Source organism: Notothenia rossii (assembly GCF_949606895.1).
Source record: "Notothenia rossii genome assembly, chromosome: 5".
NCBI lineage: Eukaryota > Metazoa > Chordata > Actinopteri > Perciformes > Nototheniidae > Notothenia > Notothenia rossii.
Window position 1 is genome coordinate 75314495 of NC_136903.1, and position 24152 is coordinate 75338646.

At 42.0% G+C, this 24152-nt stretch overlaps 3 protein-coding genes across 6 annotated transcripts; 2 read left to right on the plus strand and 1 right to left on the minus strand.

Annotated features, from left to right (window-relative positions):
- Positions 1-45: 45 nt before the first annotated feature.
- On the plus strand, positions 46-9363 carry stau1 (staufen double-stranded RNA binding protein 1). Of its 3 annotated transcripts, none has more exons than XM_079685318.1 (15): positions 46-240; positions 2229-2534; positions 3028-3149; positions 3251-3407; positions 3510-3666; positions 3777-3948; positions 4053-4148; positions 4293-4505; positions 5075-5218; positions 5736-5882; positions 5965-6040; positions 6146-6462; positions 7477-7599; positions 8052-8131; positions 8602-9363. In XM_079685318.1, exons 2-15 carry the CDS (start codon positions 2342-2344, stop codon positions 8687-8689), a joined length of 2085 nt encoding a protein of 694 aa, XP_079541444.1. In that variant the 5' UTR covers positions 46-240; positions 2229-2341; the 3' UTR covers positions 8690-9363. The 3 variants fall into 3 exon arrangements, with proteins under 3 accessions (XP_079541444.1, XP_079541445.1, XP_079541446.1); XM_079685319.1 differs by having other exon boundaries at positions 3251-3395; positions 6143-6462; XM_079685320.1 differs by having other exon boundaries at positions 3251-3395; positions 3513-3666; positions 6143-6462.
- On the minus strand, positions 8948-14163 carry rdh20 (retinol dehydrogenase 20). Its single transcript, XM_079685323.1, has 5 exons — positions 12840-14163; positions 11871-11969; positions 11578-11723; positions 10459-10593; positions 8948-10365 (listed from the first exon to the last, which is right to left on the minus strand). The coding sequence occupies exons 1-5, from the start codon at positions 13290-13292 to the stop codon at positions 10245-10247; spliced, it is 954 nt and encodes a 317-aa protein (XP_079541449.1). The 5' UTR covers positions 13293-14163; the 3' UTR covers positions 8948-10244.
- Positions 14164-14341: 178 nt separating this feature from the next.
- LOC307041784 (somatomedin-B and thrombospondin type-1 domain-containing protein) lies at positions 14342-24111 on the plus strand. 2 transcript variants are annotated; one of them, XM_079685322.1, is made up of 5 exons: positions 14342-15675; positions 20416-20607; positions 21834-21912; positions 22210-22392; positions 23246-24111. In XM_079685322.1, exons 1-5 carry the CDS (start codon positions 15426-15428, stop codon positions 23358-23360), a joined length of 819 nt encoding a protein of 272 aa, XP_079541448.1. In that variant the 5' UTR covers positions 14342-15425; the 3' UTR covers positions 23361-24111. The 2 variants fall into 2 exon arrangements, with proteins under 2 accessions (XP_079541448.1, XP_079541447.1); XM_079685321.1 differs by having other exon boundaries at positions 14353-15675; positions 23243-24111.
- The last annotated feature ends 41 nt before the right edge of the window (positions 24112-24152 follow it).

The following is a 24152-nucleotide window of genomic DNA, read 5'->3' on the forward strand; positions in this document are numbered from 1 at the left end:
TCCTGCCTTATTTTGGAAGTACTTCCTCTCTGTCAACGTCACTTCCTGAGGAGAGAATGAAGATTGGGCCATTCTCTTTAGTGTTTGCCCTGTTCTCCCAATGTCCACCTACTCACCGCCCGCTTTTTGATACAAAAACAACTTAAACTGACTCTTGAAACCTGCCACTAACAAAAGCAAACGTTAGTAAATCAACGTATACTATGGAGTAATTTAAAACCCGAACCAAGGAGCGACGAGGTGAGGTTTATTTTGTGCAGTGACTTATCGAGGGTCGGGATAAGCTAGCTAGCCAGATAGCATATTCGCCGGCTATTCCCATACTCCCTGCGATTTATTTGATCTGTACCTATCTTATAAACTAGTGTCAAGTGCTGCTACTAATGGGTTGGGTTCACATCTTTCAGAGGGCACCATTGCATCTGCCATTTAGGATATGTTTTAAAGAAGTGTGCTATTTTGCCCATCCCTGCAACTGTAGTCTGTAAGCTAGTTGGCTAACGTGGTCCTCTGGGAAAACTTGCATAATCGGCCTGGTTAAATTAAAAGCTTGTTAATGTCCTACTGACAATAATGTCTTCTTTTTGTAGACTTTCATACTTATGGACACATCATCAGGAAATATGCAAGCCCATTGTTGTGAGAGACCTCTTGTTTGCATATCTGCTGGCAGTGAAAGCTCCCTACTGTAACAGCTAGCTAGCTTACCGGCTAATCTTCTTTAAACATCTAGCAAATGTTCAAGTTGACTTTATACTAATAATATAGTTTATTTGCATTAGTTAAAATTAGTGCATGGTCATTTTGGTTAGATGAGGCTAAACCAAGGCTCCAGGGCCTGACAACACCCACTCTGATGGACACCACCCAACTGTGGAACAACATCGTTACAAAGTTTGTGGATCAGTAGCATCTTTAATTGGCAGCTAATGTAAAGCAAACAATGTTAATGAGGACTTAATACAACCCAGTGACAGTGGTGGGTTTAGCGTCGTTTTCCATCTGTCCACACGTCACATTTCATTGTTTGGTGGTCCTGGGCTGATCAATACGTTGCCTCTATGATGTTGGCATTCGGGGTGTCTACCTTTGTTGGGACACCAATTAAATCTTTATGTGCATTTTTAAGGACCAATACAGTTCTCAGAGACCTTCATGAATGTTCTGGAAACACATTTGTGAGAGGCATTCAGCAGAGTTATCATCCTATCCTGTAACAATACTGCTTTTAAATTAATTGTACCTTAATGTCATTTTTATCATTTTTTATTCTAACCTTTTTTTTTTATTATTAATATAACCATATGTTATTCAATATGCTCCTTTGATATCTTTTTTAAAAATGTGCTTTATTTTCTCATATCATTGTGAAGCACCTTGAGATTACATTGTTTTTAAAGTGTGGTATATCAATGAAATGTATTATTATATTATTAATGTTGGTGTAATAGTCACAGGGTAAACACATACTCAAAATGAATTATTTCACAATTGCCACAAATTAATTATTAAGGTGCAATATTTGCAGAAAGAGTAATGATAGAAATATTCTGTATTTTATTTGCATTAGTGGAGAAAACGGAACTCAAATTAAACTTTGAGTTCTATAAACTATGTTTTATATTGTACAGTAAAGGAACTTACTGTATCAAAGGAAGGCTTATATACTGCATGTATCATAAGCTGGGTAATAATTGGCTCTCAGACTATAGCCAAGCGGTCCAGAAAATGACGTCAATGGATTATGGTCTCTTAATTCTTACCAGCATGACCAACATTCTCCTAATCCTTTCAAATGTTGATCATTCTATTAAATGATATGGGCCTGTTTCAGTTTAACGATCACAATAATTTGAAAGTGCGTAGTTGAACTTAACTTGCAAAAGCTATGTGTGAAGGTCAGTGGTTAGAGGTGTTGCCTGACAGCAGCAGGGTCTGGTTTCAAAGCTGACCAGCCGGGGCCTTTCTGTGCTGATGCTGCATGTTGTCCCATCTCTGCTTGGGTTCCCTCTCACGCCAGGTTCGGTGAACTAGAAACAATTGTTCATAGAGTTGAATGTTATGGTTTGTCAGTCCTGTGATGGGCAGCCGTCCCAGTGAGAACTCTTTGGCTTGCCCATCAGGAGTTAAGGACTCCAGTATATGTGAAAGTGACAAGCAAGTGTTATTTTCTTCAAACTTAATAATTGGTAAATCTTACCTAATTATCTCATATCCTCATTTTCCAGGCAGAGCTTACATCCACACCTCCTCAATCAACAGTTCCTTTCACCTCTGGCATTCACCTTTGCTGCACTTCAAAGTTCTTATCCTGACCTCGTCCTACTTTACCCGTACAAGGATGTCCCAGCTCCAGTTTCAGTGTCCCACAAGTCCCATTCCTGCTGCCTCTGCCCCCCTGCAGCTGGGGCAGCCTCAGCTCGGCTACAGCATCCACTGTGCTGCCGGCACTCTGCCCTCGGAGAGCGCAGGCCAGCCAATGAGGAGCTCCGCTCTCCCTGCCGGCTCAGCCACCCCCTACAATAACAACACAGGTTTGTTTAATATATCTGTTTTTACAAGATTATTGTTTTTTGTTGTCATCATTTTTTTTTTTGTCACAGTTTTCAAAATCAGAATACCTTTATTAGCCCCACAGAGGGGACATTTAGTTTTGTTAGAGCAGAAAAGAGCCAAAGACAGCTTAATGTTAACTAAGAAGCATACATAAAGAAGAATTACACAACATACACATCCTGTAACAGTTCTGAAGATGTAGCAGCAAGGTATATATTACACACAGGTATAAGTGCCCTTTGTTTAGCCACTATAATCATGTATTTGATTCCTACTTTATATTTCAAACCCATATTGTACTGTATAAAAGTCTCCGTACGCCACCAGTGCTTTGGAAATCTTTAGGTTTTTAAGATTTTAATTTTCAAATGTTAATAAAGCCCTGTGTGTCCCAGCAGTCAGTTTTTGTGTTTATGATCATGTCCATTTGCTCAGTTATGAGTATTCTAAACCTTCTTTGTTTTCTCACAGTATCTAACATGGCAAACCCTAAAGAGAAGACCCCCATGTGTTTGGTGAATGAGTTAGCCCGTTTCAATAAGATTCAACCTGAGTATAAGCTGCTGTGTGAGCAAGGGCCAGCTCACTCTAAGGTACTTTGAGAGTCATTCTAACAAACAAACGATGCTGTTGTCTTCGTTGTCACATGGCGTTGCTAATGAACACAAATCTATTGTATCTCTGCATCTGCCAGATTTTCTCAGTGAGGCTCACACTGGGAGATCAGCACTGGGAGGCAGAGGGGACCAGCATCAAGAAAGCCCAGCACTCGGCTGCTGAATCTGCCCTCGCTGAGACAACACTTCCCAAACCTACCATGAGGACGCCCCGCAACACAGGCAAGAACCCAGGTGGGCTCCTCCCACTGGCCCTGTCGCACTCTTTGTAACGTTTGTTAGCAGCATGCAGTAATAGTTTTCGAACTTGTTGTTTTATCTGTGTTTGCCTTTCAGCAGATGGCATGACACATACCATGGAGTTAAATGCACTATGTATGAAGCTTGGTCAAAAGCCTATGTATAAACCTGTTGACCCGTATCCTGGGATGAGACCTCCAAACTTCAATTACAACGTCCGGGCTCCAGGACCTTACCAGCGCCCTATGCAACAGTGAGTTGTCCTTTTTTTGAAAATAAGGAAATATCTTAAATTCTTCTCCTGATGGTATGTTTTTGAGATAATAAAGAAAAAATGGTTGCATTTAAATTTTGTGTGTACAGGTATTATTACCCATTTCCTCCAGTGGGACCAATGCTATACCACATGGAGCTTTCCATCGGAGGCCAGCAGTTTATTGGAAAGGGACGCACGCGGCAGTTGGCCAAACATGAGGCTGCTGCCAAGGCCCTGAAAGTTTTACACAAAGAGCCAATACTGCAAGAGTTACCAGAGGTGAGAAAAGGAAGCAGAGACCCGGCATTAAAAAGTGCTACGAAGAAATTGGATTTAGACTTGAATGGCTTTTCTTTCATTAATATGCTTTCTGCTCCTAACAGATGAATGGAGAGCCTGAGGAGGAGAACCTCAACAAATCAGAAATCAGCCAAGTGTTTGAAATTGCACTTAAACGCAACTTACCTGTCAACTTTGAGGTGATTACCTAAATGAAATACATTTGAGCATCAGTTTAGTGATACGTCGACAAGATGTTTGACATAGCCCTGTTTCTTATCAAGTTTAAATATATAGAACATGAATGCTCCTCTCCATCATAGTTTGTCACTGTTGTTTTTCAGGTTTTAAAAGAAGACGGCCCCCCCCATATGAAGAGTTTTATAGTGCGCGTTGCAGTCGGGGAGTTCACTGGAGAGGGTGAAGGAAAGAGTAAAAAAATTGCCAAGAAGTTGGCAGCAGCATCGGTGCTGGGGGAGTTGAAAAGGCTACCGCATATACCCAGTGTGGAAAAGACGCTGCCACGCATCAAAAAGAAAACCAAATCCATCATCAAGGTAAAGGGAGCTGTGAGCAGCAATATGGAAAATCACTAACAGACCCTAAAAACTCTTCATTAAAGATCACCTGTTATGCAAAATCCACTTGTTCATGTCTTTTATACATCAACATGTGTCCCCTCTGTGGAAAGAGATTCTGAAAGTTTCAGGAAAAAAGATTTGCTCACTTTTTTTTTTTTTTTCACCTGTCTGAAAATGAGCTGATCAGATTTGTTGGCTTGTGTAACCATTAGCCAATCACCAACCAAGGTACCCCCCAACCCCCCCCCCCCCCCCTTATCACCTGAATCTCCTCCTAGAGCACCATTGTGTTCTTTGTAACCAAATATCTCTCAGAGGGGTGTGGGGAGTGGCTCCTTAATTTCATCTAAAGTAACAGACAGAGAATCAGCACTTTTGAAACATGGCTGAAACAGAGGGGATTATGGGATGCTGCAATGATCTGTTTGGTGTTTGGAGCCAAACACTTCAGATACATGTTTTGTATATATCTGAGACCTATAATATATTGAGGAAAAACAGTATAATACGGGACCTTTAAGTGACTTTTGACCTCACATCCACAGCTGCAGACCAGCCCAGAATATGGCCAGGGAATGAATCCCATCAGCCGCCTGGCTCAGATCCAGCAGGCCAAGAAGGAGAAGGAGCCGGAGTACAGCATGGTGACGGAGAGAGGTCTGCCTCGGCGCCGGGAGTTCGTCATGCAGGTGATTCAACAGCAACGGATGCCTTCCCCATACCTGTCTGACCTTGTCCATGTCAACATTCCCACCCGGTCTCTTAGGTCTGCCTCCTCCATCACTCTCAAAGTTTTCCCAGCCCGTCTCTCCACCATGGGGTCAAGAGCCTTCAGCCGCTCTGCCCCTCACCTCTGGAACTCCCTCCCCCCTGATATTAGAAACATGGACACTATCACCACTTTCCAAACTCACCTCAAAACCCACCTGTTCAGGCAAGCGTATGGCTGACCTGTGCTGCAAGCTGTATGTTTTTAGTAGTTATGTTTTTAAACTGTGTTTTGCTTTTAACTATGTTTGTAAAAATTGTTTTTAACCTTGTTGTACGGCGACCTTGAGTGCCTTGAAAGGCGCCTTATAAAATAAATGCATTATTATTATTATTATTATTAACTTATGCAACTATCTCTGATTTCCTCTGCTTTGCTTGTAGATGTTTCCCCCAATCATCTTTTTCATGTGTTTTGCTGCATTTTTTCTGCCACAGGTGACGGTGTGCGCTCAGACTGCAGAGGGAATGGGGCCCAGTAAAAAAGTGGCCAAGAGGAACGCAGCAGAGAAAATGCTGGAGCTCTTGGGATATAAAGTGCCTCAGCCTCAACCCCCTAAACCGGCTCTGAAAACTGATGAGAAGGTACTGCCTCGCCTCCTGTCAATCATTGTAAACCTGGCAGACAAGAAAGATTTCATTTGTGACATTCTTTTGTATTGTTTAGACCCCAGTGAAAAAACCAGGTGATGGGCGCAAAGTGACCTTCTTCGAACCTGGCTCTGCAGAGGAGAGGACATTGAGTAAGTATCAACATATCTGCTGGACTGAAATATTTGGCTGAAGTCATATTCATTTATTTCAGTCAATAAAACAGCACTTATAAATGTGCTTTTTCCTTTTTGAAGTGACCAAGGACCAGGACTTCCGCCTGCCTTACCTGAACCACCACCAGCAGCTTCCTGCCGGTATCCTTCCCATGGTCCCTGAAGTGGCTCAGGCAGTCGGAATCTGCCAAGTGTCCCAGGACTACAGTCGAGCTGCACCCAACCCCGGCATGGCCACCATCACTGCTATTATTGCCAACGAGCTGCTCTACGCAGGGACATCACCGACTGCTGAGACTATCCTACAGAACAAGAACAATCTGAACCAACTGCCCCACGGACCCCTCACCAGGCCTTCAGAGCAGCTCGGCTTCCTTTCATCGGTGCAGAACCTGCAGGTAACTGACGGCATGTTCCACTTCGGGGAATTCAATAATGCCCTTAGACTCAAGATTCAAGGCTTTTATTGTCATATGTAGGGATGTCCGGATCACCTTTTTTTGCTCCCGATCCGATTCCGATCATTTGATTTTGACAATCTGCCGATACCGATTTTTCCCGATCCGATCTTTATGCAATGCATTGAGAGAAAAAAAGGTAACAGATAACTGCTGGTCATCCAATGCGATGAATTCAGCTATCTTGGCTGTTATTTTTTTGGCCTTTTCACTGTTCTGGGGCAGTTTCTCTTTCCTTTTAAAAGTCTCCGCCTTGCAAACATTGCATCTGGCTGTTACACTGCCTTCACTTTCAATTGTTTAGTACTTCCAAACTCCTGACATTTTCTCTGTCCCGACTCCCGAGTCACCAGCTGAACGTAGCTTCTCGTTAGCTTACTGCTACTATTAGACACTGCGCCTTGCCCACTCTGTTGCCAGATTTGAGAGAAATAAGCAACCAGGTCTATGAAAACAAGCCCAAAAGAAGCAACACATACATGATGAGTAATTTTAAACCAAAACTAAGGCCTCAGGATGACTTTAAGATGTAAACATGGTCATTTTTGTTTTGTAACATTAAATAAAATAATAAAAATATTTTTTTAAAAAGATTCCCGATCCCCGATTTTTTTTCTCCCGATTCCGATCTTTTGAAAATCACGTGATCGGCTCCGATCCCCGATCACGTGATCGGATCGGTACATCTCTCGTCATATGTACATTGCTACAGTGTAGTTATGACAATTACATTCTTAGGTCACAGGCTCCTCCAACAGTGCAACACAATAAAAGGTACAGATCATAGTGCAAAAGTAGTGCAGAATAGTCTATATACAAGTAAGTGGAATATATATAAGTATAAGTTACAACCAGATGAATGTTATGGAAGTTCTTTCAAAAGTTCTTAGTGGGCATGCATTTGATTTGGACAAAAACATGTTGAGATGTATTGAAATATTGTATTTTCTGCAGGTGGAGTACAAAGATTTCCCCAAAAACAACAAGAACGAGTTTGTGTCGCTGATTAACTGCTCCTCCCATCCTCCGCTCATCAGTCATGGGATTGGGAAAGATGTAGAATCCTGTCATGATATGGTGAGTGTTTTTCTAAGTACTAAATGTATTGTAACCATTTATTATCTTTACAAAGCTTTTTTCTATTCTATGTCCAGAATGCATGTCCCTAAACGTACAATGCAAGTAATCACATTGTGTTTGAAAGAAATGATGGAGTGTTCGGAGGCCTCAGATTGGGCCAGGATATCACACTAATAGGGACATGCTGGAAACAAGGGGCTTCAAGAGGGTCACTCACCGTAACAACATCCAATGTTGACAAAGCTGGACGGATTAGTTCTCAGTGCATCATATGCTGCCAAGCGTATCATTAAGCCCTACCTTTTCCACAGCTAATTACTGCTCTTGCACAGAACAAAGCAAGTGTTACGATAATAGCTGTCGTGAGTTTTCTTTTATTTCCTTTTGTACTGAGTAGCATTTGGGACAATTCAATAACCTTTAACCTTTACTGTCCTTCACCTCTTCAGGCTGCATTGAATATATTAAAGTTGCTCTCAGAGTTGGACCAGCAGTCGAATGAAAGGACAGGAAATGGACCAATCTCTCGGTAAGCTGTGACCAACACTGTCTCTCTGGCTACTTATAGCTGTTTAACATAAACCTTTCATCGTGCTAATGAACAGAATCAGTAATCAAGAAAATGCTACATGTAAACACTTCAATCATCATTAAATGGCTTGCTCTGAAGATGTTGCTTGTCAATTTTCCAAGTGCTGCATGTTTCCCAGGGAACCTTAGGAGATAATCTATTAATTTTCTGAAGATAAACAGACACAGCTCTTGTCTAATAACCCAGAATATATTCTACTGTTATTTAAAAAAAAGTAGCTTGTATGAAAAGCACAGTATTAAACTGTCTAAGGCTGGATTTGGTGGTGTTGCTGTTTATTCTTTAAAACATGACCCAGCGCACATATAAATACTACACACAGTAACGCACGTAAACACAGCTATCAAAGTCCTATTTTGGGTCAGATGAACTGTTAACACTGACTCTGTGTGACTTATTCTCCTCAGGTGTGGCAAGCAGGAGATGGAAGGTGACTTGCACCTGAAACAGGCTAACTCAAGCACATTGACACAGACTCTGGATGGCACTGTTTAGATGATCAGTGGTCTGTAAAAGCACTAGAGAAAACTCTGACACTGTGTTCTTAGTTTTAGACGTTTACAGGAAGCTTCCGTGTCTGTAGACGCTAAACCATCACTGTTCATATTCACCTTTCCAAGATGTTAAACAAGATCGATAGGAAAAATAGGTCCATCCCCTTGATTTTGTTTAATTTGTACACAGTATTTATTTTTTTGCTTTTAGAAAAAGTAGCTGCATCCTAGCCAATGAGTCTGGGGTTTATTTGGTGGGGGGGGGGGAAATAAGCGACTAACTGTGAATTCTGTTTTGTTTAGCCTAGAACTTGTTTCCTCTCTGTGAGAACTTTCTTCTTGTTTTTAAGTATTTTACGTTTGATCCCCTTCTGAGGTAGTTCATTAAAACATCTCTCATAAAGGTCACAACCCCATCTTTGTCTAGGGTGCAGCTGGCGAACCTCTGTTGATTTTCCTAGAGTGCTTTACATAAACAACCACACGTGAAGTGTTATTGACATTACCATGTAGGGCTGGGATGAATTTGTTACTAAATGTAGCGTTTGATGTAATGTGACGTTGTCTCTGCTGTGTGGCAGCCATGTTTCCCTGATGCTTCCTCTCTCTCTCCCGCGTCAACCTCTCTCCGCTCCCCATGGTAATAAACTGATGTGCTTACTTGCACAAAACTAAGACTTCTCTTATCTTTTTTTCTTCTTGACATGGGTAGTATTAAACCGAAAAGTAAATGTTAGGCTGTGCGACAATTCAATATTTATTTTGTATAAACCTTTTGATGATTCGCTTGAATTGCTTTGAACAGCATTTGACTATTAAACATGTTATTTTGTATGCATTTGGCATATTACTGGTGTTAGTATTGGCAAAACTATTTTAGATATTGCTAAAATAAGTTGTTCTAAAAATGGCCCCAGAAAATCCTTTGTTTTAGGAATTGTGATAAAAGTAGAAAAAGGCGTGTTTTCTAAATAATTCTTGCTAACACTTTTTCACCTCATTTCACCATGGTTTTCGCTAATTTATGAGTCATGTAAGAGTAACAATAAGCACACAAATCACAAGCACTCACCACACACTGAGTTTGGAGATGTGGTTTTTCAATAATTTCATTTAATGTAAACATAATACAGTGCAATATCCTGGTACATTATTAAATTACAGATGTTAATGACACATCCCCTTGGCCAGTCCAGGACCCAGTCACTTTGAAGAGCTCATCTTGCAGGTTTATGGAGAAATCTGTTTTAACTGTCTATAAACTTCATCTGAACATTGATGTGTGGGTGCTGATGATCACTTGGCTGAGTTGTCATCTAGTACACTTCTGAATGGTTTTTCTGAAGCTCCCAGTGAGCTTCATTTGGCCTCAGTATTACATTGGTCCAATAGGTTCTCAATGTAGCTGGGCAGTTTGGCCCACTGTTGTCCACACAAACAGAAGGATATTCTTAATGGTTTTGACTCCAAAATTGGCTTCAGAATGAAATACATTTTTCACATTTGGCCCTAATCCTCTTTTGTACAAAGGTTTTCTTAACAGTACTAATGCGAAATTATTCTACCTTAACAGAGTTATTCAACAATAGTTGCTTCCTAGCCTCAATGAAGGGGTACATGCACTTGTCAGAGCCCATGAAACGATATGTAACCACATTGGATTCCCATGGCAACAATCTGAAAAGAAACGAACATCGTGAACATCAGCTGCTGAGCAGTGTTAGTTATTTATAGTCTCTGATTGATCTGAAGGTGTAGCTCTGTACTCACGCTCTGGAGAGGAACGGCAGGTATGTGAGGCGAGGGATGCACACTAAGGGCTGGTCCACCAGGATGGCGTTCATGGCCTGCTCCACACAGTACTGGGGGTCCAGAGGGGACAGGAGGAACTGTTCCACCTCCTCCCTATTAGTGGCACCAAAGGACAAACAGGCAGTCACAGATGAGTAAGTGTGATGGAAACTTCTGAAGCAATGGAGACGAAAACTCAAAGAGACACAGGGAGAGCAGGAACTTCGATGGCAAACACTGACGGTTTATTTGGAATTCGGCCGGAGAATTCACAAGACATGTCGTGTGCCACGAGTTGACACAGCAGTTGCCAAATCAATTCTGAAGATCTCTACCCCAGACCCATGTATTTAGCTGTTCCTGAGAGAATCATCAACATGCTGCATAACAGGGTAAAATAGGCAAAGCACAATAACACCTCTATCAGCTGACGCCAGCAGGCAGGAATAGGGAGACGAAACACTGAGAGCACAGCCTGTGCTCACTGAGGTCAGAACAAACTGATAAACTGGGTCAAAGTTGTGGGCCTATGAAAATATTTCCCCAACAGTAAGTATGCAGCACTTTCAAAGCACACACAAACCAAAGCATCCACTCGTAGACCAACATACCACATCACTGTGATCCCAGCCCTTGCAGTCAACATGTACCCTTGGGCAAGATACTTAACCCTGAGTTGCTCCCGGTCTGTGTGACAGAATTTGAACTTCCTAGAGCAAGTGGCACTGTTCTCTATGAATGAGGTGTGAATGCAATTGGGGCTGAATTATGACTTGTATTCTTTAAGATAAGAAGTATTTTATTGAACCCAATTTGGCACATTTACTAGTAGTAAACAGTACTTTGAAGCAATTTGAGGGGTCGGAAAGACTGGATAATGCGCTTTATGAATTCACTCCATTTACCAAAGTGAACAAGCAAACCAAGAACACAAATGCTATTGTTGAGCAGTTTTTCCACCATACTTATTTAGGATGTTGTTATATATTCCAGTTTTGGTCTAAATTGCTAATTATAATTATCCGATTTACAGTTTAATGACATTCTGTGATTGGATAAGATAAGATAAGGCAGTATGTGCTCTTTTTGTTGGCATACCGTATCTTGCAGCCGCTAAACATGCCGGTGTCTACAATGTAGGGGCACACGAGAGTCGTCTTCACTCCATCAACTTCGTCAGCCAGCAGCTCATGGGCAAGAGACTCGTGGAAGCCCACTGCTGCAAACTTACTGGCACAGTAATCCTGTGTCAAACAAAAACAAATTTGGGGGGGACATTTACAAAATGATTTACAATTTGATTAGTTTACTTAAGCAGAGAAGTGTGTGAACGTCTGTAAAGTGTAGTTTTCTTAGTGTTGCAGTGCGGTGTTTCCATGTCCATGGTTCACCTCGACACAAGCTGTGCTGAAGAGACCGAGGACGCTGGCGATGGTGATGATGTGTCCATGATTCTGGGCCTTCATCTGAGGGAGGAAGGCTTTCACTGTCTGACACACACACACACACACACACACACACACACACACACACACACACACACACACATTGTTAGATTGCAGCAGGATGTTATGAGGTAACTAGTACATGAAAATAGTTTTTACTTAAATGTTGCTCAATGCGAAGGAAGCTTATGTTACACGAGCAGCTTCACATTAAGAGGATTTATGTGGGAAACCCACAGTATAGGCCAAAGTGCGAAGGGGATAAAGCTATTAACGCAACACATTTTACACGTCACACATAAAACTGTGCACAATAACCTGCTCTGTACAACAGCTGATGCTGCAAAGCTTGTGTATTGTGAAAAGTTTTATTTCCAGGTCTTAATTCAGACAGTGATGAATCTTTGTCTGTGTTCGACTAAGAAAATGTGCCAACTGCAAAAAAAAAGGCAGATTAAAATGGTTGCAAATAAGGAAACAGAATGAAAAAAGATGGCAGACAATCAAAGCAATCATTGTGTGTGCAGCCTTATAATTTTAGTAAAATCTCACTGCTGTGATGTTTCTGCCAAAACAAGAAAAGTGTTCAATTTTCATACAAACCAATCAAGACAATGACTGAATTCCCTGAAGTGTTTTTCATTGTCTTGATTGTGTAACACATGATTTGCTGCTAAACCCCACTCTGACAATGGTTTTAGAATTATATTTGAATAAAACATGAAGCTCCACAGACTGTTTTGATCGTTTGCCACCATTTTCCACTCACTCAATGGTATTGAGACAAATGATTAAGTCAATGGCAGCTGGACATCCTGTCTGAACCTAAGGAGGTTTCATCTGGGGGATTCAACACTTAAAGTGTATTTGTTCATATCTCTTTAACAAATGTCATATAGACTAAATAGTTCTCACCCAGAAGAGAGCATGGCAGTTGACTTTCATGCTCCTCTCTATCATTTCATCAGGACAGTCCAACATGCGCTCCCCAGCCACCACTCCAGCGTTGTTCACCAGCATTGTAACGTCCCGGCCCAGATCCCTCCGCACAAGCTCTGCGTTGCGATACACATCCTGCCTGTCGGTCACATCCACCGTGTACGTGTACGCCTTACCTCCCTTCTCCCGCACCAGCTTGGCTGTCTGCTCGTTGGAACTGGTGTTGATGTCCCAAAGCACCACCTCTGCCCCATGCTTGGTGAACTCCTGAGCAAAGATCTGACCCAGACCTCCACCTGCTCCTGTGATCAGCACCAGCTCCCCATCAATGGGCTTGGTGCGCGGGCGCAGGACGACCCGTATAGAGTTGCGAATGATGAAGTAAATCACATCCAGTACCATCATCTGGAGGTCCATTAGAAAAATCATCTTGATCTTCTGTACTGAGGGTCTTGATTGTAGGAAGAAATGTCTCAGTAGTCCACAGCGGGTTAGACTTCACTTCACACCTGTGAAGGTGTTTCCTGCGACCTGACAATGTGTTAGATTGTGTGAGTGAGAAAGACGCAGAAAGCCAAGCTGGTGTTTTCCTCCTTCTGTGACCATTGGTCTCCGTCCGTGGTTTATTTAAACACTCTCCTGCCGGATTAGAGGAAATACCTTGAGCTCCTGATCAAAAACACTTGTGTTGCAAGCTTCAGATGTATACTATTCCACTATGACTGAGGGAAATAACACGTGACAGACGTTAATACGCCAAGTTAAAGATTCTTGAAGTTCCAGGGTCTTTGTAGGACCCTGTTATTCAAAGTGTGCAGCCTGCACATGTGAAACTTAACATAAGCTACCTTTAAATAGGACTACACATTAGTAGCTATATGAAAAAGCTTGCACCTTTATCTGAAAGTATATGAGAAATATAATTCCCAATAACTGAGGATCTCAATGTAGTTTGTCCCTTTGGACTACCAGGACGAATGATAATCTTTCTACTTATATTGTTTAAACTAATTTGGTGTACCAACTTTGACCAACGAGTCAAATGCTGCTAATTTGTTAGTCAGTTCAGAGTTTAGCACTGCGTCCTCACAGCGGTGTTGAAGTAGTGAGATCGAGTTAACATATTTGTTAACCATTGAGGACAAGCTTTGGTTCCAGTTCAACCTTGGCACTGCACTGAAATTAACTCATACATCCGAATTTAAGAAGATTATCGATAATGTAAATCTCTGCTTTGTGACGTGCCAAGAAGCCTGAGTGTGTGTGTGTCACATTTTAGTTTTCTAGGTGAACACTGAAAGCCTTGTTTACCCCGTGTTGGCATAAGAGCCATATTCAGAGAACAATACAATACAGTGTTCTGCGTTTAGGTTTAGTGTCGTTATTTGTGTGTCATAGTAGAAATTGATAGGTTGAATGTGTTTTGTTTTTACATCATATTTTAAAGATATTCATATCTAATAATCAACTACATTTTAACTTGGTAAATCTTTATAAAATGATGTCTAGACAAATATTTCTTTATTTAAAATACAGAATATATTTACAGAAATTGGTCATGGCTCTAGGAAGGAGATTAGTTTAAATACTGCCAAGAATTTTGCCCTTCTGTGACATGCTTAACAATTTTGAAACAGCAGCAAAGTGAGCGCCCTATATCTGGTGATGTGGATCCAGCGTGGAGCTGTTTGATTGTTTGCCAGCCACATTCTCAGTGAAAAATAAATCAGGAGAGAACACGTGAGTGGCCCCACGGCTGTAGTGAGATGACTGTCTGTTCAGTGGAGCAGTTAATGGTTGTCATCTTTGCAAGCTACACGTTTGTGTAGGGGGGCCACACTTAGGGAAAAGGATTCACAAATGTCATGTAAATGTTCTCCCTAATTTAAGAATGGAGCTTGTTAAGTTTTGAGCAATATAACAATTCAGTTTCCCCATTTTGCCTGTTTCTATCTTCTCTCTCCGTACACATAGCAGAAGGCTACACTGGGAATCTTAGTTTGAGTGGAGGCCTGCACTGTCCCCGCTGTTGTTCTTTTTGCATGAATAACCTCAGCCATAGGAGTTTCATTAATCCTTTCTTTTCACACGTTTGAGGCACACATGGGCCTGGGAAGCTGCTGCTTCACCAAGAGAGAGCAAGAGAGGGAGAGAGAGAGAGTTAGACAATTTAAGTAGATAAGGAAAGCAATGCATTGGTGAGGTATACACATTGTATCTTGTAAAAGTAGTTATTGTAAACATTATTATGATACTGTATTTAATAATTTTGTTTATCTAAAGCTAGTCTCATTTAACTTATATAGTGACCATTACTAGTCATTACCTTGTTTTGTGGGCCACTTGTAATACCTACAGTAGGAAACTGTTCCTTTAAGAGACACAGAGTTGACATATGAATAACTTCCAACTCACTGATCAGCGCCTCAACTGCTGTTGTCCGCTGACCTGACTGACCACAGATGATATAGGAGTTAACATATTAAAGAGGACTTTTCAAAGCACTTTATGGTGAATAACTTCAGACAGGGTAATTAGTAAGTCGTTAACATAGTTGCATGTATGTTGCTGTGGTCCGTCGGGGTGACAGTCAGCAGGAGCTCTGTCCCTCTGCTTTGTCTCTCTGTGGCTTTCTTCCTTGTCGGCCCGTGTCAGTCGGGCTGCCGGGAAACAGGACAGTGTTGCCCCGGCCGGGACCCATCCTGCTCCAGCAAAGGGTGGAGGTCCGACCGCACCTTCGGGACCTGCTACTGTGACCAAGCCTGTGTGTCCACCCTGGACTGCTGCCACGACTATGATTCAGCCTGCCCAGGTGCGTATGTGTAAATAAACGGCAAGATATAGGCCACATTAAAAAGGTGTATTCGGGTTCCAGTTTGAAAGTCAGAATTCTCGTTTAGGGTTTTAAGCTCGGCATTCTGACTTTCAACTCAGAACTCAATTACATTTTTCACATGTGACTTTAATCCTTTTTCTGTGAGCTACTGTACATTCAATTATGATGATATTGGTCAAGGTTTAAAGGTCCCCGATTATACTATTTTTCATCAATATATTATAGGTCCCAGATACAAAACATGTCTCTGAAGTGTTTGGCTCAAAATACCAAACATTGTAGCATCCCATAAACCCCTCTGTTTCAGGCCTGTTTCAAAAGTGCTTATTATGTGTCTGTTACTTTAGATCAGGGGTCTCCAACCTTTTTTAGGATGAGAGCTACTTTCAAAAAATAAAACAAGTCGTGAGCTACTTTTACTCCTCTTTTTTTTGTTTTTTGCATTGTATATATTTAGCACATTCTAACATTATTATATGCACAGTCAAACTCCTTATGAACTGGTGAGGTGCCGGGCCAGGGCCGGTCCTAGACATATTGGTGCCCTAGGCGAGATTATGATTTGGTGCCCCCCCCCCCCTCCAAGCAATACACAATAGAATATATAAAGAATAAATGAAAAATCTCTACAACAGACCAATACACTACAAAAACTGAAACATATTGACATGTTGGTTATATACATAAAGAAGGTTTCAAATGTGTTTTTGAAGATTTTTTTAACATTTTAAAGTAAAATGCTTCAATCTGGTGCAGAATTACTAGAGACTAGATCTAGGGGGTACAACTCTAAACACCCATTATGAAAAAGATCGGTTTACATTTTAATAATCAAATAAGTATGTAAACATAACCAGTGGCAGCGCTAGGGGGTGGCTACTTGGGCTCGAGCCCCGGATGTTTTCTGAAAAGCCCCGAATGTTTCACTTGAAGCTTTTTTTCACGTCTCGTGAGTAATGTGCAGACCGGAGTCTAATAGAGAAGCAGCAGCTGCGGGACAGTAGCCTGCGTACTGATAGCCTTCCCTACCCTGAAGAAGAAGAGATCCTTCGTTAGCGTGAAGAGTCTGCTTTATGCGCTACCCCCCCCCCCCCCTGGACTATCTAAACATTTTACCTTTACCTCACTGAGCTGTAGTTATCAGCCTCAATCCAACAACAATCTGCGGTGATGCGGCTCTCTCTCTCTCTCTCTCTCTCTCTCTTGCTCGCTCGGAGGCTTGCTCGCACTTTTGCTGTGAGCTGTGGGTGCCTGATAAGTCAACATCCCCCACTTTCATCACTTACAGCGCCCATCGTGCAGGGCAAATGAAAAGTGTAACCGGGGTGAAAAGGGTGTTACCTTGACTTAATTATGAATGTTGTTACATCAAGGCTGAAAATTAGAGCCAAACAGTCAAAACAATTGTTCTCCCTCCCAGAACTACCAGCGCAGCGCCCCCCCAGATCTGGCGCCCTAGGCGACCGCCTATGTCGCCAGTGCTACGGGCCGGCCCTGGGTGCCGCTCCACATTGCTTTTCTTCTTGACTGCAACGCTGGTCCAAGCCCCCAGGAAGTGCGCCGGACTCAGAGGAAAATATTATTTGTGGCCAAACGGTGGTACTACACTTCAGTATCAGTCGCTGGGCCCGGAAATACTTTTTCCCATTGACTAACATTGGGAAAGAGACCTCTGTAAATCGTTGTATCATTTTTTTTAAACTAAATAACTACCCAGTATAGGTATAGCCCTTATTAAAAATTTCCGTCCTCAAGTTGTAAAATGTGCTAATAACGTTATTCTGAGAGTTATTTTCCTCTGCATTATGAACGCGGATATAATCCACGGGACCGCGACGCCCGGCAAATTCATGTGACGTGTTCAGTACTACATGAGTTTTACCTTTACCCATGGATACACAATAAGAACGGATTATATGATTATATGAATACTTTCGTGACGCTTCGCTCTCTCAAAAGTTGGGCCATTTTGTCTTCATGCGCCAATGAGCAACTCTCATAGGAACGAGGCCCCCGCCTCCCACGCTGTATCCAGTTCTTATTATACATCCATGCGCTGGTCCCGCAAATCAAGCAAGAACGTGATTGGTCAATATTCATTGTGGTGGGTGGAAGGAGGAGGGATGTTAGATAGATATAGAGTTGTAGTAAGTAGATAGAGTTCGCTATGATTGAGGTTTTGTTTATGCATATGTAGATTCCTTTAATTACATTCCCTTTTTTTGTTGGTGTATTTTTTACATTTTGGATTTGCTTGGCGAGGTACTTATTGAGGGCTTGCGAGCTACCGGTAGCTCGTGGTCAACGTGTTGGAGACCCCTGCTTTAGGCTGGAGCCACACGAGGACGATAATGCAAACGGACCGAAATCGATATCAAAAAAGTATTCCGTCCACACACAATAATCACCAGAAACGTGTCCGTTCACACGAGACCGCTCGAAAGCGCTGGAGATATATGCCAGGCCTGTAAGTGGTGCTGTAGTCCTGCCACAAAAGCAGCGAAGAAGACTTCCCGCACATGGTTGCCATGGTTGCCCTTCTGTTTATTCTCCGCTGTGGACGCTCTGGCTCTTTTTCTCCCTCCCCGAGGCAAGCGTTTGCTCCTGCTGTAAATCTCTCCGGTTTGCCACCAGCAGATGCAAAACACCCACCTCTCCGCCTCTTCCAAGGGACGGGACCGTGCGGCAGAGTTTCAGTTAGATTTTTTTTCACCGGTCAACATGTCCGTTAAAGTTTAAATCTTCCGGACAAAATTTGAAAAGTGCCAGTCAAAGGTCTTCTTTGTTATCTATTGAGCGTTAAAATAACGACTCTATATAATAATAAAAAAACGGAGCCTCTCTTTTCCTCCCCCTCTTCTGACAGCCCGGCAGCTGATCTCTGAGCAGGAGAGGTGGGGAGAGGCGGGGCTATTGCTTCAACATCATCAGGAAATTATCGTATAGGCGTAAACATGGAGCCGTTTGCCCCCCCAGAGCGTTTTGTTTGCAGATCTACCCACCTTGGGACCCGTTATCGTTTTCTGCGTTTCCATGTTGGCCTCGTGTGGCCGAACCGTCTATCTGATAGTGAACTGTAGCAGATACGACTGTTATCGTCCCTGTGTGGCCGGGGCTTGAGAGATGATTGGTTTAAAAAGAACACAATGGTGCTCTAATCTAGGAGGAGATTCAGGTGATAAGGTGGGCCAAAAAAACGTTATGACATCATAAAGTGGCCAAAATCTGATCAGCTCATTTTGAAAGTTTTTTTTATGAATGGATCAGGACAAAAAGAGAGGGGGTTCATGAAACATTCAGCATCTCTTTGCACAGAGGGGACACATGTATAAAATACATGAAAAAGTGGATTTTGCATAATAGGTGACCTTTAAGATCTGCCCACTCCACTTTTCTCAATACATCATAAAATATATTTTGTATTTAAAGCTTAATGTGTATGCTATACAACCCACACACTTGCACATGTCGATAGTGAGACTAGACCTTCCAGAAAACGCAATTCTACGATCGCAGAATTTACCGCATAATCAGCAAAATGGCGCAGATTTTTAAAAGGCCGCGTATTTATCAAAAGGTCGCCTAATCCCCGCATTTTTCCACACAAAGTTGAGGGAAAAAAAAGTTAACTTGTCTACTTAACTTGAAGTAGAGATGATGATGACGTGACGTCATCAGCTCGCGCATCACAGAAGGTAAACAACACCGTAGAGTGAACGTGTGGAACTCACACGAGAGAGAAAACACCAAGATGAAAAAATCTGATCCATCTAGTTTACCGACGAACATTTCTGCTAAAGACCGGGCAAAGCAGTACCCCGATGTCTTTCACGAAAGTGCGGGGAAACTATTCTGCACGCCGTGCAACTGTGTGTTGGAGCATAAGAGAAAGTCGACGGTGACTTGTCGACCCACTTTGATTCATTCAAACATTCGAAAATGATTTCTGCTGCTGCGGACAAGAAAGCCAAACAACTCACGTTCACCGAGGCATCAACCTCCAAAACCCTTTCGAGGGCTACAAGAAACGAAGTGAGTAGCCTGCAAGATTTAAGCTGGTCAGATAAAGAACGAGTAAATGAAAACAGAATGAGGCGGAGAAGTGTGTGTGTGTGTGTGTGTGTGTGTGTGTGTGTGTGTGTGTGTATGTGTGTGTGTGTGTGTGTGTGTGTGTGTGTGTGTGTGTGTGTGTGTGTGTGTGTGTGTGTGTGTGTGTGTGTGTGTGTGTGTGTGTGTGTGTGTGTGTGTGTGTGTGTGTGTGTGTGTGTCTGTGAGAGAGAGAGAGTGATTAAAATAGCCCAATTGCCTATACAATAAATAAACATTGAATGTGTTTAATTGAATAGGAAAGGGGTTTAACGTTAGTGGCAGGTTGTGTGTGAGAGAGAATAAATAAGACAGCCCAATATTAAAAAATAATCTATTCTTTTTCGCAACTTTCCGCATATTTCGCAACTTCCCGCAATTTCACCGCATAAAATCACATAAAAACCCTACATGTTTAATCGCATAATCAAGGATTTTAGCCCACATAATCAACGATTTTTGCCCGTGTTTTTCTGGAGGGTCTAAATAGTAACATAAGGACTATGATACTGTCAATTGGTTGACATTTGCAATTTTTAACATCTGACTACTATTTGGGGATGTATAGGATGCTGGTGTTGGCTTTGTTAGTCTTCTTTATCATTCATTTTTTTGGTTCTTCCCCCCCAGCACTGTCCTGTGTGGTGAGTGAGTGGACAGCATGGTCAGGCTGTGCTGAGCCCTGCAGGGCCACAGTCCGCAGGCGGAGCAGGGCCATCCTGCAGGGGCCCCTCAATGCAGGAACACCCTGTCCTCACCTGGAGGAGCACGCTGGCTGCGCAGAGTACTGGTCTCAGCAGGGGAACTGTCCCAACCCACCTGGTGAGAGAAATGCACCCGGAACCTAACGCACATCCATGTGATCAACTCATTTAAGGTGTTTACCTACAAAGATATTAAATACAAAATATGGCTGGCCTTATAAAAGGTCACTTAGGTAAAGGTGGGGAAGGTCATTTTGGAGAAACCAGCTCGAGTGCGCTGGAATTTGAAAATACACAGCCGGAAAAAATCTGCCACTTCCTTATAGAGTCCCTCCTCCAACACACACGAGTGCGCACATGACCGATAAGGGCACGAGATAAGTTTGTGCACAGATGAAAGGCTGAGAGGCAGGTAGGCCATCCAGTTATTTTAGCCGGGCGGGCTAAAATAACTGGTCGTGCTTTTTACAGAACTACGGCTTCCACAGATGACATTTTTTTATGGATTTTTTGTGAAAGCACTTCAAGATATTCATTGCTATCGGGATGTTAAGAGCATTCCATGGAATATAACAAAAAGTGTATCTCGAGCCGGTTTCTCAAACTTACCTACCCCACCTTTAGGTAATTATTTATTATTCTAGTGGAATAAGTGTGATAAAGCACCCCTTTATTGTTAACTTACCTGTGAAAGACATGTTAGTGAACTACTGAAAACCACAATTAAATATCCCTTCATGCAAAAAGGTCACGCTGTTTTTTCATTCAATTAAAAGTCACATGCAGAAACATTGGCTTTAAAAGAGTATATATATGGCAACAGTAGATATAAGACACTTCAACTTAAACTAATAAAAGTTATTTCCTATTGTGCAGTCTTTAATAATTTAACCAATATGTCATTGTAGTTGCTGCAGTAGCACAGAGATTCTTATTTATACAACTATTGTGGAGAGAAACGCCTTCAAGCAGACCATTAATTCACACTGGAATTAACAAACCAGAGCCTTGTTCTATTTAACTCGATTTTTACAATTGTACAAACATTGTTGCTATGTTGTTGCTATGTTGTTGTCTGTTTCACTGTAGAAAAGAGCAATGGGGTTGCTGATGCATGGAGTCTCCATCGTGTAGTAGTACAGCAGCAGTATGATTTATAGCTCTCTATTAAATATCAGATATTGCCCATAAGCGAGGCTGTTTCTCAAAGCGTTCCAGGTTGTTCCACACCAGGGAGTTCTAATGTACTTTATCAACAGTTTCCTGGCATTTGCTCATTTTAAATGTATGAGGTACCGTAACATACTGTCACATGTAATGTTATCCTGCATGCTTCCTCTGCAGTCCCAGCATTGATTATCTCTGGTGGCTATGGCAACGCCAGAAAGAAAAGAGACATCCCTGACAGCAGTGACATCACAGGGTAACACGACCAGAGAGACTTTTACAATTTGATATGTTCTCATGTGTCGTCAACATGTATGTATTCAGAGTTCGGTTTGTGTGTGTGTGTGTGTGTGTGTGTGTGTGTGTGTGTGTGTGTGTGTGTGTGTGTGTGTGTGTGTGTGTGTGTGTGTGTGTGTGTGTGTGTGTGTGTGTGTGTGTGTGTGTGTGTGTGTGTGTGTGTGTGTGTGTGTGTGTGTGTGTGTGTGTGTGTGTGTGTGTGTGTGTGTGTGTGTGTGTGTGTGTGTGTGTGTGTGTGTCTGTGTGTGTAAAATAGGTATTGTGTCCAGTTTCAGTTGACCTCTCTGACTAAAGGGTGCCAGCAGAGCTCAGGCCCACACACTCAGTGGATGCGGCACCTGAGGGAGGGGCACCATGTGTGTGTCGAGTGCCAGCCGCCCGCTCTCTCTGCTGGACAGACACACTGTGCCGGAGATGGAGAGGAAGACGACGGGGGAAGGTAAGAATGGATTAGATTACTAAAATGTTTCTTGGATGAAAGCATTGCTTTCTCCATGATTACAAATGGAGAAAAAGAGCAGAAGTTATTCTTCTTTGAATTCAGAATTCACACATTCAAGCCTTTGTTGTTCTGGAAATGTTAATGACCAGAAGAGAAAGATAAAGTGTCTCTGCCAAGGTGTCATCCAACCATGAAATGAGCTTGAATTTAATTTGGCTAGTTAGTAAAGATACTGAGTGTTGGACAAAACTTCACTATTAAAGGTCACCTTTCCTTATCACCAAAGGCAAATTGGCAAAAAGAAATTAGAGCGCAGTTGCTGCTGTTATTTTTCACATTATAAAAGCTTCACCTGCCATTAGGTAATCAATTTACACACAAATATTTATTAGCCATTTTGCCAAGTAAGTTTGAAACTTGCCTTTGCTGGATGTGTTGACCTTTCTTCACATCCTGGTCTTTGTGCACAAAGAAAAACTGCTCCATAGCGCTACTAGAACCTTAAACCAAAAAACACATTCAACCAAACTTGAACCCTCGCCATATCATCAGGATAAACAATTCAAACTCCAGAAGATCCTGGCCACGGTATCTGCAAAGATCAAGCATGTATTCTGAAACGAGGTGCAGTGGTGGATAGAGTACAGATATGCGGATCATTTGTGACAGAGCAGCCTGGGCCGGATTGTTCTTCCTCACAGAACCCTGGACAAATGATCTTCACCGATCTCTTTGATCCGATAGGTAACAATGAGGACTACCACTAGATGGCATCATTGTTTATCACTTGGATTTAAAGTGTAATTGTGTGACCACTAACTGATTCCTCCCCTCATCCTTGGTGCAGAAGACAGTCACTCCAGTGGCAGGCGGTGGGAAACCCTCGATGCAGGGGTGTGTGGAGGCGTGTGGGGAGGATGGAGGCCTGCTCCTGCCCAACAGCCCACAGCTTCCTCTTTATATAACATCCTCCTTCCCTCTGTTATCCTGTACACATCTTCTCAGGCTCATGTATAAAGAACAATCTGCCAGAATAATAAACCGGTCCTGTTAAAGAGTTCTGGTCAATGCTCAGGTGTGCCTTCTTCTCCAGATGAGTGCAACTTCATGTAGATGTTTTATTAAAATGGCTGAATATGTGCCGATGAAAATTGCTAATTCGAATCAGAATCCAATGCATTTGTTGTCCTGACTGCTCAACAAAGATTTTAATAAAACACATTTTTATTTTAGTTTGCATCAACAACAGCAAATTAAAAGCAAAAAAAGAAAGTCAGAAATCCTAATCAAAATGTAAAGTGATCTGATTTATTTCATTCAAGGGAAATGTTGCTTTTGTTGAGAAATAGAAATATCTTGGGACATTGAGACACTTTTTTAACATGACAAGTACTGGCTCTGTGTGACTCACAACCAGTCACAACGCCAAAGGTACAACATGCACAGAACAACAAAACATTGATACAGAAACAACAGCATAGAAAGTCAACAGGTACAAATGTTTTTTCTTTTTTTGTACAAAACAGACAGCCTCGGGACCTACAAACAACATTGTATAAGAGCTGGCTAAGGTCTTTCAAATATCTTTTTTCACTTCCCTGGAAACAGTGTACTTTACAAAGACTGATGGCTTAGGCAAGGTTGGGGTCAATTCCACTGAGAGCTTAAAACATTTAAAAATATAGATTATGTTTTAGTTTGTACTAAGTTTTTATTTACCTCATGCTCTAATATTGGTTCCTTTTACAGTGTAATGT